At 28.5% G+C, this 14,917-nt stretch overlaps 1 protein-coding gene across 1 annotated transcript; it reads left to right on the top strand.

Moving 5' to 3' along the window:
- The first annotated feature begins 1,612 nt into the window (after positions 1-1,612).
- Sp7 (Serine protease 7) lies at positions 1,613-13,099 on the top strand. Its single transcript, XM_065501848.1, has 5 exons — positions 1,613-2,021; positions 10,282-10,677; positions 10,739-10,847; positions 12,444-12,730; positions 12,790-13,099. The coding sequence occupies exons 1-5, from the start codon at positions 1,898-1,900 to the stop codon at positions 13,092-13,094; spliced, it is 1,221 nt and encodes a 406-aa protein (XP_065357920.1). The 5' UTR covers positions 1,613-1,897; the 3' UTR covers positions 13,095-13,099.
- The last annotated feature ends 1,818 nt before the right edge of the window (positions 13,100-14,917 follow it).

Below are 14,917 nucleotides of genomic sequence, written 5' to 3'. Positions count from 1 at the left end.
TTTGATTTAAAAACAAAATTAAATACAAAATTACAAGTGCTAAAATTATGACATCACTCACAAACATTTTGATAGATATCCCACTCGCATCCCACTAAGGGACCAAATAGGTCTTAAAGGAATAGACAAAAGATTTTTTTGAGCTAAAAAAAAGAAATTTATAAAAGGTTGGAACCTTTTTTGAAAAAAAGTCAAAAAGTTTTTGATTTCGGAAAAAAATATTAAAAATTTTTTTTTTCTTTTTTAAATATTTTTTTGAAAGATTAAAGAAAGAGCTTTCTTTTGAGAAAAAAAAAATCAAAAAATTGATTTCGGAAAGAAAAATTTGGGACATATTTTGCTAATAACAATAGGTAATAAGTTACATGGATGAGAAAAAACACTTGGCCAAAATGTTAAATTTTTACCCCCTATAACTCAGAGATTTCTTCACCGATCTTGTTGGAAAATTGTGTCTGAATTACTATCAAATTTTTCATGTAGTATTGTATGTAGTCTCTATAATTTTAATTATATTTAGATATCGTACTTGTTAAATTAAGATTTAAGATAGCACTATTAATAGCATATAAAAATATTTCTAAAAACCATACACACGACGTATCGTATGATTGAAATTAAGATTTTGATGCAGAAAGATAGTAAAACATAAGATACATATTTTGCAATAAAAAATTTCGTTATTTTGTTTCTAACTGATGATTTTTCAGTGATACGCAAAAGTGCTAACTCCACAAAAAAAAAAAATAACAAGAAAACATGCGAAGTCCAGCAAAAACCATTGAATATGCTATTTAAATCTACTTTTTCAATACTATTTGCTATAATACTTTGAAGATTAACATTTTTCGATGTAATCACTATAGTGTGGTTACACAATTCACTGTAAAATAAAAAAAAATAAATTTTGAAGAAATAATAATAAAAAACTATGAGCGTGGCTCAATAAATGCGAACGAACATTTTCTTTCTTATTTTATATTGAAAATAATAAAAAAATTTCAAATTAATTTGTTGTTTTCAATATAAAATAAGAAAGAAAATGTTCGTTCGCATTTAGTGAGCCAGGCCCTAATTTATTTAAGATTTTGAGTTATTTTCCTTCACAGCAATGAAATAAGACTGTTTTTTGTTATGTATTTAAATAATATAAAATAATAAAACCAATTTGTAAAATAATAAAACGAGAAATTTAAATTTATTATAAGAAAATGTGTGTCCAGCCAAAAAACACAAAATCATAAAAATCCCTAAAAATGGCTTCAGTTTCTAAAGTCATTTCAATTATTATATTCTTTCAACTAATACTTAAAGCCAACAGATCATATAAGAAAACGTTTACAGATCTAAAGAATATTGAAAGCAAAAAAAGATAGAAAGTTTTTTGTCTCTCCTGTAAAATTCAAAAAATGGGACTTGGCTCGTTTGCGTACTAAGCTAACGATATGTAAAGTTTTTAATTTCAAAAACTTGTCCAACCACTATTTTAATCGAATTCCCATTTCCCATCAATTTAATTAATCTGGTAACATTAAATCACAAAACAGCGTATTGAAATAACATCTGTTTTTAAAACCATTATAAAAATCTCAACAGCAGTCTTGTGCAAACAACGAAATCAATAGGTTGTGTGTGCCGCTTAAAAAACAAGCAGCAGACGATACAACAGCTGAAAGTGCGTCTTATTTACACTGTCATTTAACAAACCAATAAAAGCGTATCACCAGCAACAACAACAATAATAATAATAATACAACCAATATCATCTCTCTACATTGTGATGTTATAAATAAACTATCAAAGATCAACGTTTAAGTTCATGTTGTCGCTTTAAATCAAGATAACCAACACACATGCATACCAAGTGAAGTAACAACAAAAAAGAAGTGTATTCAAAATGTTTAATATTAATAAAAAATCGGAATATTTTATAAATTTTGTAAAAAATTTAAAATGTATAACATGTCTATGCTTAATTGCATGCATAAATTTTAACAATATTTATGACGTTAATGCACAAAGTAAGTAACCAAAGATAGACTCTTTTAAACGTACAACTTATAGTTATTGTTTTGTTCTTGGTAGCCGTATAAATAATTATTCACACACGCAATTATCATGTTTTATTTAATTGATGTATTTATATTCATATATACAACCCAGCCAACTTTATTACTTAACTAACGTTATTTAGTAAAATATAAATTACTGTTATTGTTATACCCTACACCACCATAGTGCGGAGGGTATAATGGGTTAGTGCTGATGTTTGTAACGTGCAGAAATATTGTCCCAACAGTAAACCGATCTGCTCTGGATCGCTTTCTGAGTCGATTACCGTCCGTCCATGTGAACCTTGTAATCAAACTAAAGGTTGCAATTTTAAAGGTAATTCGATTCGAATTCGGTACACGCTTTTCCATCGCTCTATTATTTCTCCTAGCCCTATATTACCCTATCTGAAAAAGAATAAGCTCTCATAAATGCTATAGTTATATAGATATCCACACCAAATTCAGTTCAAATAATTTTTATGTTAATTAAACTCGCACGACCATATTTTATGACGATCGGTCCATAATTAGTAATAGCTCCGATATAAGGCCCACTTCCGATCACTTTAGCTAGCATAAATCTCTCCAAAACGTTGGTATTCAAATAAAATTCAACACAAATAACCCAGCTAAAATTTTGTGAATTTTTGTAATGGCAACTTACAATAAAATAACTCGCACATGGACCAACTTTTGAAATCGATCAAGGATAGTTCTATTCAGAAACAATTTTTCAACAAGATCGGTGAAGAACTCTTTGAGTTGGAGGGGGTCAAAATTTTAAATTTTAGCCAAACAGATTTTTTTTCACATTCAATGTAACTTATTACCTTTTTTTTAACAAAATGTGTCCCAAATAGTTTATATAGCTATTTTTTCCAAAATCAAAAATTAGTTTGACTTTCTTTTCAAAATGGGCCAATTTTTATTTTTTTTCTCAAAAGAAAATTTAGATATTTCCCTTGGAGATCTTTTTATATCTATCAAAATAAATATTTTGTAACTCAAGATATAACATTTTTAATTTTTTTTTTTTTAAAAATCTAACTTTTTTTAAGATGGACCCTTTTTTCAAGGTTTTTTTTGCTCAAAAGAAAGCCTAAGTTTTTTCCTTTAAGACCTTTTTGGTCGCCTAGAGGGATATCTATCAAAATAAATATATTGTAACTCATGACATACAGTTTTTTACTTTTTTTTGCAAAATCGATTTTTAAAATAAATAGTTTTGCTCAAAACAAAGCCTAGGTCTTTCTTTTAAGACTATCTATCAAAATAAATATTTTATAACTAAAGACATACAATTATTGACTTTTTTTTGCAAAATCTAAATTTTTTTTTCCAAAATAGTCCATTTTTAAAATTTTTTCTCAAAATAAAGCTTATATATTCTCCTTTGAGACCTCTTTATTTGCTCAGCGGTATGCGAGTGGGATATCTATGAAAATAAATATTTTGTAACAAAAGACATACAATTATTGACTTTTTTTTTTGCAAAATAAAACTTTTTTCCCAAAATTTTATGTTTTGAGTTACAAAACATTTAGTTTGATAGATATCCAACTCGCATCCCACTAAGCGACCAAATAGGTATTCAAGGAAAATATCTAAGCTTTATTTTGAGCAAAAAGGGGTCCATTTTGAAAAAAAGTCAAAAAGTTTTTGATTTCGGAAAAAAAAATTCAAAAATATTTTATTTTCGAAAGGTTGAATAAATAGCTATCTAAACTATTTAGGTCACACTTTGCTAAGAACAATAGGTAATAAGTTACATGGATGAGAAAAAAAACCTGCTTGACAAAATGTCAAATTTTGACCGCCTCTAACTCAGAGACTTCTCCACCGATCTTGTTGAGAAATTGTGTCTGAATTACTATCTTATAGGCAATTTCATCACATCGATTTCAAAAGTTGGCTCACTTGACATGAAATCCTCTATATATTAAAATCTTTGTTTCAGATGCGTTTAAAAATGTTTGCATGTCTCAGGTGCCCCACTTCTTCTAAGGCAGTTACAAATGTCTGATATATTTAAAAAAAATTTGATTCTGCATATTGTTTAAGCAATAAATACATTTTTTAATATTTTTTTTTTTTTTTGCCATTCATATCAAAATATTTGTCTTCTTATATATAAAAAGAAATGTACATTTTGATGTCACCACTAACTGCGAAAACGGGTCGACCGATTTCAACCAAAATTTCAAGGCACGTTGGGGATGGTCTGTAGATGGTTTATGTAAAGTTGGCACGAAATCGGCATAGTGGTTCCGGAGATATGGCTGGACCGATTTTTATCAAATTTTCAGTGAATCTTCAGATTTTTGATTTTCGGTCTGTGGGCGGAGGGGCTAAGACACTATACCGCTAATGATTTCAAGGTCAGTAATTGTGGCCAAACTTTTGCAAATAAAAAAAAGTCCCAAAAATTTTAAAAAAATTAATTTTATTTTTTCATTCGAGAAATAAATGCTTTTTTCATTCCCAATGATCAAACAATGCTAAATTTAATTTTCGTTTACAAAAATTCTCGATTGGCTGTGGAAACGTGCAATTTTGGTACCAAAAAATGATGATGTCAACAAGCTCAATGAGCGAATTAATTGAAACTGACTGGCGAAACAATGAAATACAAATCGATTAACACAGTAATGAAAGAAGAATAAGCCTCAATTATGCTACTGAAATATTGAAGGTTGGATCACAGATAATGTTTATTTGCTACAACTTTGACAAATGACCACCTAAGTGTTTCGGGTGCGATGTCAGGTCGGGGAAGTCCGTGCGGACCGGGTTCAGCTAGTTTGTATATAAATTCTGGGTCATCATAAGATTCTAAGACGATCTAGTTGAAAAGGCGAAATTTTCCGCAAATACTCTTTGTTGTTAAGGTTTGTTTTGGTATTGAAAATGTTACCCCCGGAATACTGTTTAAGCAGTCATAAATATGTTGTCATGCTGCAACCGTGATAAAATGTTACACAAATTTGTTCTTAGTACTCTGAAATTATACTGTAAAGTATGACGAAATTCAGGCATCATTTGTCCCAAGTACCTATACAAGGTTCCCCTCAGAAAAGTACTAGAACTTTTATAATTGTCTTATAATACACTTAATTAATATCGTGATGAAATTGGACATAAACAATTTAGATATGAATCTTTCAACCAACTGTAGTGATGATCGGGCCATAATTTACCCTACAACCCCTAGATCAGAAAAATATGTATGTATACCTACATACTAGTGGTAGGCACCTCTTACTTGTTATTTAAATCAAACTGGTTTCAACTAAAAGCCAAAAAAAAATATTTGCAAATTCCAAAGAACCGTATAATTTCCCATATTCATATCTCACATCCAACACAATTATTTACTTAATATCTTGGGGATTTACAACCAATTGAAGAGAAAAAAAAACATCTAAACATGTTGTTGGGTTGTCAATAAAACACAGTGAATCATGTTTGAAAGCATCGTCGACAACTGTAAATTGTTAATTTAAATACAATAAACTAAATTGAAACCAAAAAGCAAAAGCGTGTGTTAACCGGCTTTTGATTTTGTGTATTAAATATTAACCTTTTAATTTTTGTTTTTACTCATTTTTAGTGATTTGGTATTCCCATAAGTATTGAAATTAAAAACAAAAGTCATAATTAATTGCTACAATTTCAGAAATACTTGATTTTAATTCTTTTTTATTTATTCGCATTGTGTCTACGTCTTAACAGTTCAATGAATTTTTGTTTTAATTATCATTACAGTCATAAGATCATCAGATTTATATTGAAAGTATCAAATTGTTGATTATAGATAATTATAATTTTTTTTAAACAGTAATTGTCTTTTTTTTATTATTTTAGATACATATTGTTTGTGTAATAAGTATATTTGCAAAAATAATGTTATTAAAAAGTTTTACTTTCCAAAATTATATTTATTGTTTAAAGTATTTTATACTGCACTTTGTATTATAAAAATATGTTCTTATCAGAAATAATTATTTGATTTTGGTTTTCACAATTTGCTTTTATATTCGACCTATGGTTTATTTTGTTAAATCATTATGAATCTCAAGTTCTAGCATTGTAAATATTTATACCCTACACCACAAGAGACGTTTGTAACGCTCAACGATATTAGTATAACACCCATCTTAAAGTACACCACCGATCGATTCTGAATGACTTTTAAATTTTTTTTGGAATCGATCTTAAACTGGTCACAGCTCCCATATATAGCCCACTTCCGAAAATTACTTTAAAGAGTACTAATATATAGGGTAGTATATATTCAGGTTTTCCCGACCATTTTATTAGTCTACATTTATTGTGTAACTAAACATTTCACATAAATATGTGCAACATTCATCTTATAATATTAATCGCTTAAATCAATCTAATAGTAAAGTATTTAGATTATTGGTTTTACCCGCTTTTTGGGGATTTACAGTTTGATTGCTTACACACAAATAGTTCAATTACGACTGGTGGTTTTTTCTACTACAAACTGCAATTCCACAAATCTTTTGCTTAAAAATATTTTAAACAATCGAAGTAAATATTTGCATAAAATTTAGCTTGCGAATTGACGTAAATGAAATAAATAATTATAGAATGATGTGGCGGAATTCATATTAAAATATAGGCGAGGGTTGGCCTGGTGTTTTTAAAAATCTTAATTTCACAACGTAATAAAATTTTGGATAGGGTAGAAGGGGGACCATAGGCGATCTCAAATCAAAACCACAATACATATTACTAAATTTCTTCTTGTTTCTGATACTTAGATATCTTGGCTTTAGTTTTATTCATTTCAATCTTGCCTATCTCATCTTAATATACATATTTTTTTTAACATTTATAGACTGACTAAAAACGGCGAAACCACCCCACTCAAGTGGTAAATACGCCAAAGGGATGGGGCAGATTTGTCATTTGTAAAATAAAACAAAAAAAGTCCAAAAATATATACGTATTTTACTATTTTATACCTTAATTCACAAAACAAAGTATAATAAACTAGATATTCATTGTTTATTTCACATAATTTAACAAAAAAAATATTTAAACAAATTGAGACTGATTTTTTCTATATTTTATCAACATTTTGCTCCACATGACAGGGATTCCTTGTATCTGGCAAATGTGCCCCAGAGGTAGTTTTGAGGTTAATTATAATTTTTTTTTGATAAACGAAAACATAAATTGATAATGTAACAAAATCGGTTACTCTGTTTTTAAGTTATTCAGTGTTGGCAGATGTGCCCCTATGGCGAATGATAACCCTTCTACCCTACTTTTAACAAATTGAAATACTTACATTATTTAGAATTTTCGATGCTCTCAAGGTAGGGTTCCTAATTTCCCGGACTTTTTTCTTTCCCGGGAAGAAATTAAAAAATCGTTTCATTCCCGGGAATAAACCAAATTAAACCAAAAACCAGACAATTTTTTTTCGAATAAATTGACTTATAATTGTACCAGGGTTTTAAAAGAAGTATAAAATAACTATATTTTGTTGTACAATGTTGGTCTAGCCTTTATAAGGGTTTCTAATTTAATAGTGGCATTTTATCAGTATTGTTACAGTCGTAGTTTTAATAGGTATGAAATCAATAAATTCTTTGTTTAATTAAAAAAACTTAAGAATTTCGACTATGTTAAGTCTATAAAACACGCGTATTTAGAGACATTTATCATATATGATTATAGATAAACAAATTTTAACCACTATTATTGTTATTATTTACTAATTATGAATCATATGCATTGAATATCCCTAAAAGTTGTAATGTTAGGCATCTTAGTAATTCCTTAATGAGCCTAAACTTTAAATTAGATTCATTCTTAATAACCAAATTTTTCTGCTGTGGCTTGAGTTGAGTAAAAATATTCGGTTATTTCAACCGTAATACTTCTTTGCCAACTGACTATCTGTTGCTAGAACCGAAAAAAATCTATGGATATAATAGAATGATTCAATTAGCAACAAATTTGACCATCGAAACGAATCTGGATATTTTAACTTTTAGAAGAAAACTCCCGAAAACTTTTCCCGAAAAATAAGAAAAAAAATTTTCCCGCGTAGGAACCCTATCTCAAGGTCTAAAATTATTCTTCGATTTTTGTGCATTTTGTGGAAAATATCGTTGTTAAATTTCACCCAGATTCATGCACTTTAAGCCGACTCACAGAAAAGAGTGACTTTTTCACAAAGACCCCCCCCCTATCAGAATAAACCTTGGTTTGTTTTAGGATGTCTATCAAAATATTTTGGGTCTACACTAGGGTGGCCCTTAATAAATGAAAGTTGGATTTTGGCCATTCTCACCCCCCAGTTTGGTGAACATTAGTAAAAAAATCATCCAGAAAAAATTTTAGATAAATCGGTTGGGCCTTCTGAAGTTTTGAGATGCATTTACAAGGGGAAAAAAATGCATTTTTTTCAGTTTTTGTAAAAATTTTGCCATTAAAAGAATACTTTTGTAATTTAATTTAAAAGAATCGAAATGTGTACGTAATTGTCGTTCTAATGAGACATAAAAAACAGAAATTGGTCAAAAAATGCTAAAGTTATTAAAAACTCGTCAGGCCATTAACGTGTCTCAGGCCACTAGAACAAGAAATAAAAACTCATTTTTACTTAAAATATGTCCATATTTACTTGTATATGAGCTTTTGTCTTCGCAGGATACCGTTAACATATTCTTAGATATGAACAAAAAAATAAAATGTTTTTAACGGCAGTTTCAAAACTCCATTTTCAAATTTTTAAAAATTTTTTTAAACAAATTTCAGAATTTTTTGATCATCTCATTGGGATTTATTAAGAATATAATAGGGAATAAAAATGTGAAAAAATTATGAAAATATCTCTTATAGTTTTTCCGTACCTGCGATTTAAATTTTGAAATTTTCGAGAAAAACCAATTATTTGGCAATTTTTAGACCAATGAGTTCTATTTCCTTACTCTTATGAATTTTAAGTAAAACCTATTGAGAATATTATAGTCCAGATAATTCTAAATATACTCTGAAACTTTTACTAAAAGCGGAAATCGTTAACCCTTAAATCGTGAAGGTCAAAATTAAAATTTTTCAATATTTGGAATTTCTCTTGGAAAGGTTTCGAAATATTTTTGGGCCGATTTTGATGAAATTTAACCAAAATATTTTTTTTGTTAAAAAAAAATTCATAAGAATTTTTATTCCCAACCGATTTACCTAAACTTTTTTCAGGATGATTTTTTTACTAATGTTCACCAAACTGGAGGGTGAAAATGGCCAAAATCCAACTTTCGTTTATTAAGGGCCACCCTAGTCTACACCATTTCCAATTATATTTCAGAAGTTTCTAATTGTATTTCAGAAATTTCCAATAAAATTTCGGAAATTTCTAATTTATTATGTTTCATAAAACTCCAATTGAATTTCAAAAATTTCTAATTAAATTCAGAAATTTCCAATTGAATTTCAGAATTTTCCATTTATATTTTAGAATTTTCTAATTGTATTTCAGAAATATCCAATTGAATTTCAGTAATTTCCATTTGTATTTCAAAAGTTTTAATTTATACGTAAAATGTTTCTAATTGTAATTCAGAATTTTCCAATTGTATTTCAGAAATACGTATTTGTATTTCAGAATTTTCTATTTGTATTTCAGAAATTTTCATTGGTATTGCTATTAGAATTTTCTGAAATACAAATGGAAAATTCTGAAATACAATTGGAAATTTCTGAAATTGAATTTGAAATATTTTACGTATAAATTAAAACTTCTGAAATACAAATGGAAATTTCTGAAATTCGATTGGAAATTTCTGAATTTAAATAGAAACAAATGGAAAATTCTGAAATACAATTGGAATTTTCTGAAATTGAATTAGAAAATTCTGAAATACAATTAGAAATTTCTGAAATACAAATGGAAAATTTTGAAATATAATTGGAATATTCTGAAATTCAATTAGAACATTCTGAAATATAATTGCAAAATTCTGAAATTCAATTGGAATTTTCTGAAATACAATTAGAAATTTCTGAAATACAATTGGAAATGGTGTAGTTATAAAAATTCGTGAGATTTTGTTTTTATTATAAATATTTGTATTTTCTTCCAATTTAATACTAGATTTACAATATTGTTCTGTTCTCTTTAATACATTTATTTATTAAAAACTACAATCTTAATTTTGTTTCTTCCCCTCCAAAACCAATAAAGGTAGCTGCGCTAATCCCAACCGCAAATCTGGTCTCTGTGTATCGATCTACCAGTGCAATAGTCTGCTGAGTGTGATACAAACAATTAATATTTCACCACAAGAATTGCAATTTTTACGAGAATCTCAGTGTACAAATGGTCATGGCAATCCACCATATGTCTGCTGTACAGCAGACAAAAACTATGCTCAAACTCCAACCACCTCTGCCACTATTGTGGAACAAACAACTCCAACTACAACGCTGATAAAGGATGCCGCACCAAGTAATGGTATGGGTAATGTGTTGCCACAACCACCACGTTGTGGTCCAGATCCTTTAGATGGTAAAATTTACAATGGCATTGACACTGTACTAGATCAATATCCATGGATGGTTTTGTTGGAATACAGAAGTAGTAAGTTTGTTATCAAGTCTTGTTTTTCCTTTTTTTTATTATTTCTTTATTTGTCGTATAGAAAATGGCCAACCAGTTTTAAATTGTGGTGGCAGTTTAATAAATCAACGTTATGTTTTAACCGCGGCCCATTGTGTTAAAGGCGAAATTGAAACATCAGTTGGTCCTCTGTAAGTAAATTGATTTTGGTAATTGTTGGTTTATTTAAAGTTTAAGACAATGTGCCTTTTATATCTATAACTTGGTAAACAGGTTATTTTTGTTAAAAAATTGAAGTTCCTCAAACATTTTAAATTCGCCTTGGTATTTTATTGATGTTCAAAGTAAATTTTTTTATCAGAATGATCGCTCAATTTCAATTGTATATATTTTTTTACCCGTTTATTAAATTTTTTCAACATTGGTCTCATAGTAATATTACAATATATTTTCTCCAAAATCCTTTTCTTTTGAGCACAATATTTTAAACTATCAATTTTAATATAAGAACAAGTAAGAGAGCTATATTCGGCTGTGTCGAATCACCAAATTATACTTTAAAATAAAATTTTTAAGTATGTTTAGGTAAACAAAATTTAAAATTTGAAAAATTGTTTTTTTATTTTTATTTTAATGTTTAATATTTTGTTTTTCAAAATTATTTTATTTAAAATTTTTTTTTATAAAAAAATTTATGACAAAATTTTTATTTTGGTGAAAAAAAAAATCGGGTTAATAAATATTTTTCCCGATTTTGACCCATGGTAGGTCCAACTTACTATGGCCTAATATACATACGTAGTTGGAAAGTACTTTGAAATATCTTTCAGTAGATATTGTCTATATTAATGACAATCAATCCGTTCACCGTTCACCAAATTATACTTAAAAATATTTTTATTTAAACAAAATTATATTTTCTTTTCCAAATTGTTTTTTAATTTTTTTAAAAAAATTTTTTTTTAATTTTTAAAAAAAAAAAATGTTTGGAAAAAGAAGTTTTGGCAAAAAAAAAAACAAAATTTTTGATGAAAAAAAAATTCGGGTTAAAAAATATTTTTCCCGATGTTTACCCATTGTAGGTCCAACTTACAGTAGCCTAATATACATCGATGCAATGGACTTTGAAATATCTATCATTAGATATCCATCTTTTCTATATAAATGACTTAGTGATCCAGATCAAAAATAGGTCAAAAATCGAGGTTGTCCTGGTTTTTTCCTTTTATCTCAAGCATTTGTAGTCCGATTTTCTCGATTTTAAATAGCAACCGAACCGGGTTTATAGCGGATATAATTGGAAGCTACGGAAAGTTGATTTCATACAGACGGACATGGCTATATCGACTCTGTTATCTATAACGATCCAGAATATATGTATGTATATACTTTGTGGAGTCGCAAATGAAAAATGTAGAAATTACAAACGGAATAATGGAAATTTAACATATGTTTTGTTATTGTAACAAAAACAAAATACATGTAACGTCCACTCAAAGCACTCGTTCGCTATAGAAAAACAGCACATTATACTTTTATAAACTTGCCTGTCATGGTGAAGGATATAACGAAAGATATCTCAAGAAATGTGTCCATTTTCTAAGAATTTTCCTCATTGAAAGGATCTAAAGATAATAACAGTTACCTAATATTTCAAAGAATAATAAAAAATCTTCAAATATAGTTTTAGGCAAATTTTTTTAATTACTTAGCAAACATTTTGTCATCATCATTTTGAAACAATATAAAATTAACAAATTGCTTCTCTTTTTACCTCCATCGTTTAGCTCCCGCATACGTTTGGGAGAATACGACATTAGCTCTGAAATCGACTGCCTTGGCTCCGACTGTAACAACAAAGTTCTGGAAGTGGGTTTCGAAGAAGTTATACCACATCCGCAATACGATCCCAAAAACATTAATCGTTATCATGACATTGCTCTTATACGTTTAGATCAAGATATAGACTACAATGATTTTATACGACCTGTATGCCTGCCAGTGGCAACTACAAAACAGGATATTAACACAGGAGCTCTACTAACGGTGGCCGGTTGGGGCAGAACTTTATTGGGTAAATAAATTAGATATCTCTTGAAAAAAAAAATAAATTATTATTTTTAAATTTTTTAGCCCGTCAATCTAATGTCAAAAAACAACTAGATGTTCCTGTTAACGATCATGATGCTTGTGTTCAAAAGTTTAGCAGTAGAAAAATTAATATTGGTTCATCGCAGTTGTGTGCTGGCGGCGAGTTTGCCAAAGATAGTTGTGATGGTGATTCCGGTGGCCCATTGATGCGCAAGGCCTATATGAAACGTTGGTATTTGGAGGGTATTGTTTCATTTGGTAATCGTTGTGGTCTCGAGGGTTGGCCTGGTGTTTATACACGCGTTGCTGATTACTCAGATTGGATACAAAGCAGTTTAAGACCTTAGTTTTTTTTTATTGTATATTAAAACACAAAATTATAAATGGATAAATTTAAAATTAAATTTTGTACTGCTATTTTTTTGGAATTCAATACTTTTGTTTACTGGTTTTTGATTGATGTATTTATATAATGCTAGGTATACACGTTACGATAAGTCGTACGATAAATCGTATAAGTATGAAATTAGTAACGTGTATCATGTTGTCGTACTAACGAAGTATGAAAATCAAAAATTTTTGATTTTTGTGATATTTTTATTACTTGTCATTTTTTTCAAAGGAAATAGTACGATTTGTAGTAACGTCTATCACAAAATCGTACTTCAACTCATACTACGATTAGTACGAAAAATAGTATCGTGTATACCCAGCATAATAGTAAGTTCTCTTTCTATTTTTCTACATTAATTATATTGTGCGGCGCTTCCTTATACATTAATTTATATATATTTTTATATGGAACCTTAAGAGTTAGTCTCTTTCCATAAAAGATCTTCAAACAATAAATCATTTAAAAGTATGTGGCAATATACCGTTAGCTTACTGGACAAATGTGCCAAAATTATGATCCTCCTGTCGATAACCACTAGGGTATTCATTCGACTAATGTTCGTTCGATTAATCGAATAAATTCTTACGAATAATTATTCGAACAATTTAACAACGGCCATTTTCGAATATCTAATAATTCGAACAATTTTTTATGGAATAATAAACAATATAATAATAATAATAATGTTCATATATATTTAAATTTATTAATTTGCTTAAAATTTTTCATAATTTAAAATTTAAATAAGCAATAATGACTCACAAAAATAGTATTGTTTCTTAAATTCGACAAATAACTAAAGACAAAGGGACTTTTGATCACTGTAGATAAGTGTTCCGATAGCTCGTGCAAGAAATTACAATTCTAAAAACAAATCTTTCAAAATTTTTATCATAGGACTTGAACCAATGAAAATAAATGGTACGGAATAAAATATTTGTTATTTAGCTTTCGAAATATTAGAAGAATCGCAATTAATAATCAAAATATTAACTTAGATTAAAGTGGAGTTGAATGTGCTGGAGAATGTGATTTTGAAACGGTCGTCGAAAGTGATATTGAGGATGACATTTATAATGATTACATTGCAAAATATTTAATAAATCGAATGATAAACACAAATATTGCAAACTAAAGTTTTGTTGCAAGAAAAGCATGGAGTTCGTCTTATACATGATTTTGAACATCGTTGAACATCTTTGTCTAAAGTGGTAATAAACTTTTTGAGTATTTGAAAATGCGTCAATCATGCACTGCCTGACTTCATATTAGCCTCGTTCACTGACAATGATATCAAACTTTGAACAGATTCCCTTTATTGCGTAATTCCCCAAGACCACTTTATTAAGCAAAGATTCGGCAACGTTGATAGAGCTTGATGTATAACACAATTTGTTATAAATTATTTAAAAATAGTGAATAATTAATGAACGACATAAAAAAGTTCTTAACACGTTTATATTGTATTTGAATTCAGCATCATGTCCAACTAGCTCAAATTTTTTAAAGCATAACTCCAAAACGGAAACTAAAGGGTTTGCTAGTCAATTATTTTGTAGATTGTTCGGGATATAATCCGATCAGAATATTTCTGTTGAAAATTTAATGATGGACTTTGTTTTCGAATGTTTTTTAACATTATCAATACTTGAATTGTTAACTTTAACGTTATTTTTGGTTTTTCTTTAACAATAAAATATTAAAAAATCGACATCAAAGCTTCATTCTTTGTAAAAAAAAAAATTATTCGAATTATTCGATTAATTTTAAACGTGT

This window comes from Calliphora vicina, chromosome 1 (genome assembly GCF_958450345.1).
Source record: "Calliphora vicina chromosome 1, idCalVici1.1, whole genome shotgun sequence".
NCBI lineage: Eukaryota > Metazoa > Arthropoda > Insecta > Diptera > Calliphoridae > Calliphora > Calliphora vicina.
Note: the sequence above shows the minus strand (reverse complement) of the source record. Positions and strands in the feature narration are given on the sequence as shown.

What these genes read in the sequence shown, in the direction of transcription:
- Sp7 (XM_065501848.1), top strand. Translation starts at nt 1,898, where the DNA reads ATGTTTAATATTAATAAAAAATCGGAATATTTTATAAATTTTGTAAAA. An exon ending in TTTGTTGGAATACAGAAGTA is followed by an intron (nt 10,678 to 10,738) that starts GTAAGTTTGTTA and finishes TTTGTCGTATAG; the next exon opens with AAAATGGCCAACCAGTTTTA. An exon ending in TTGGGGCAGAACTTTATTGG is followed by an intron (nt 12,731 to 12,789) that starts GTAAATAAATTA and finishes TAAATTTTTTAG; the next exon opens with CCCGTCAATCTAATGTCAAA.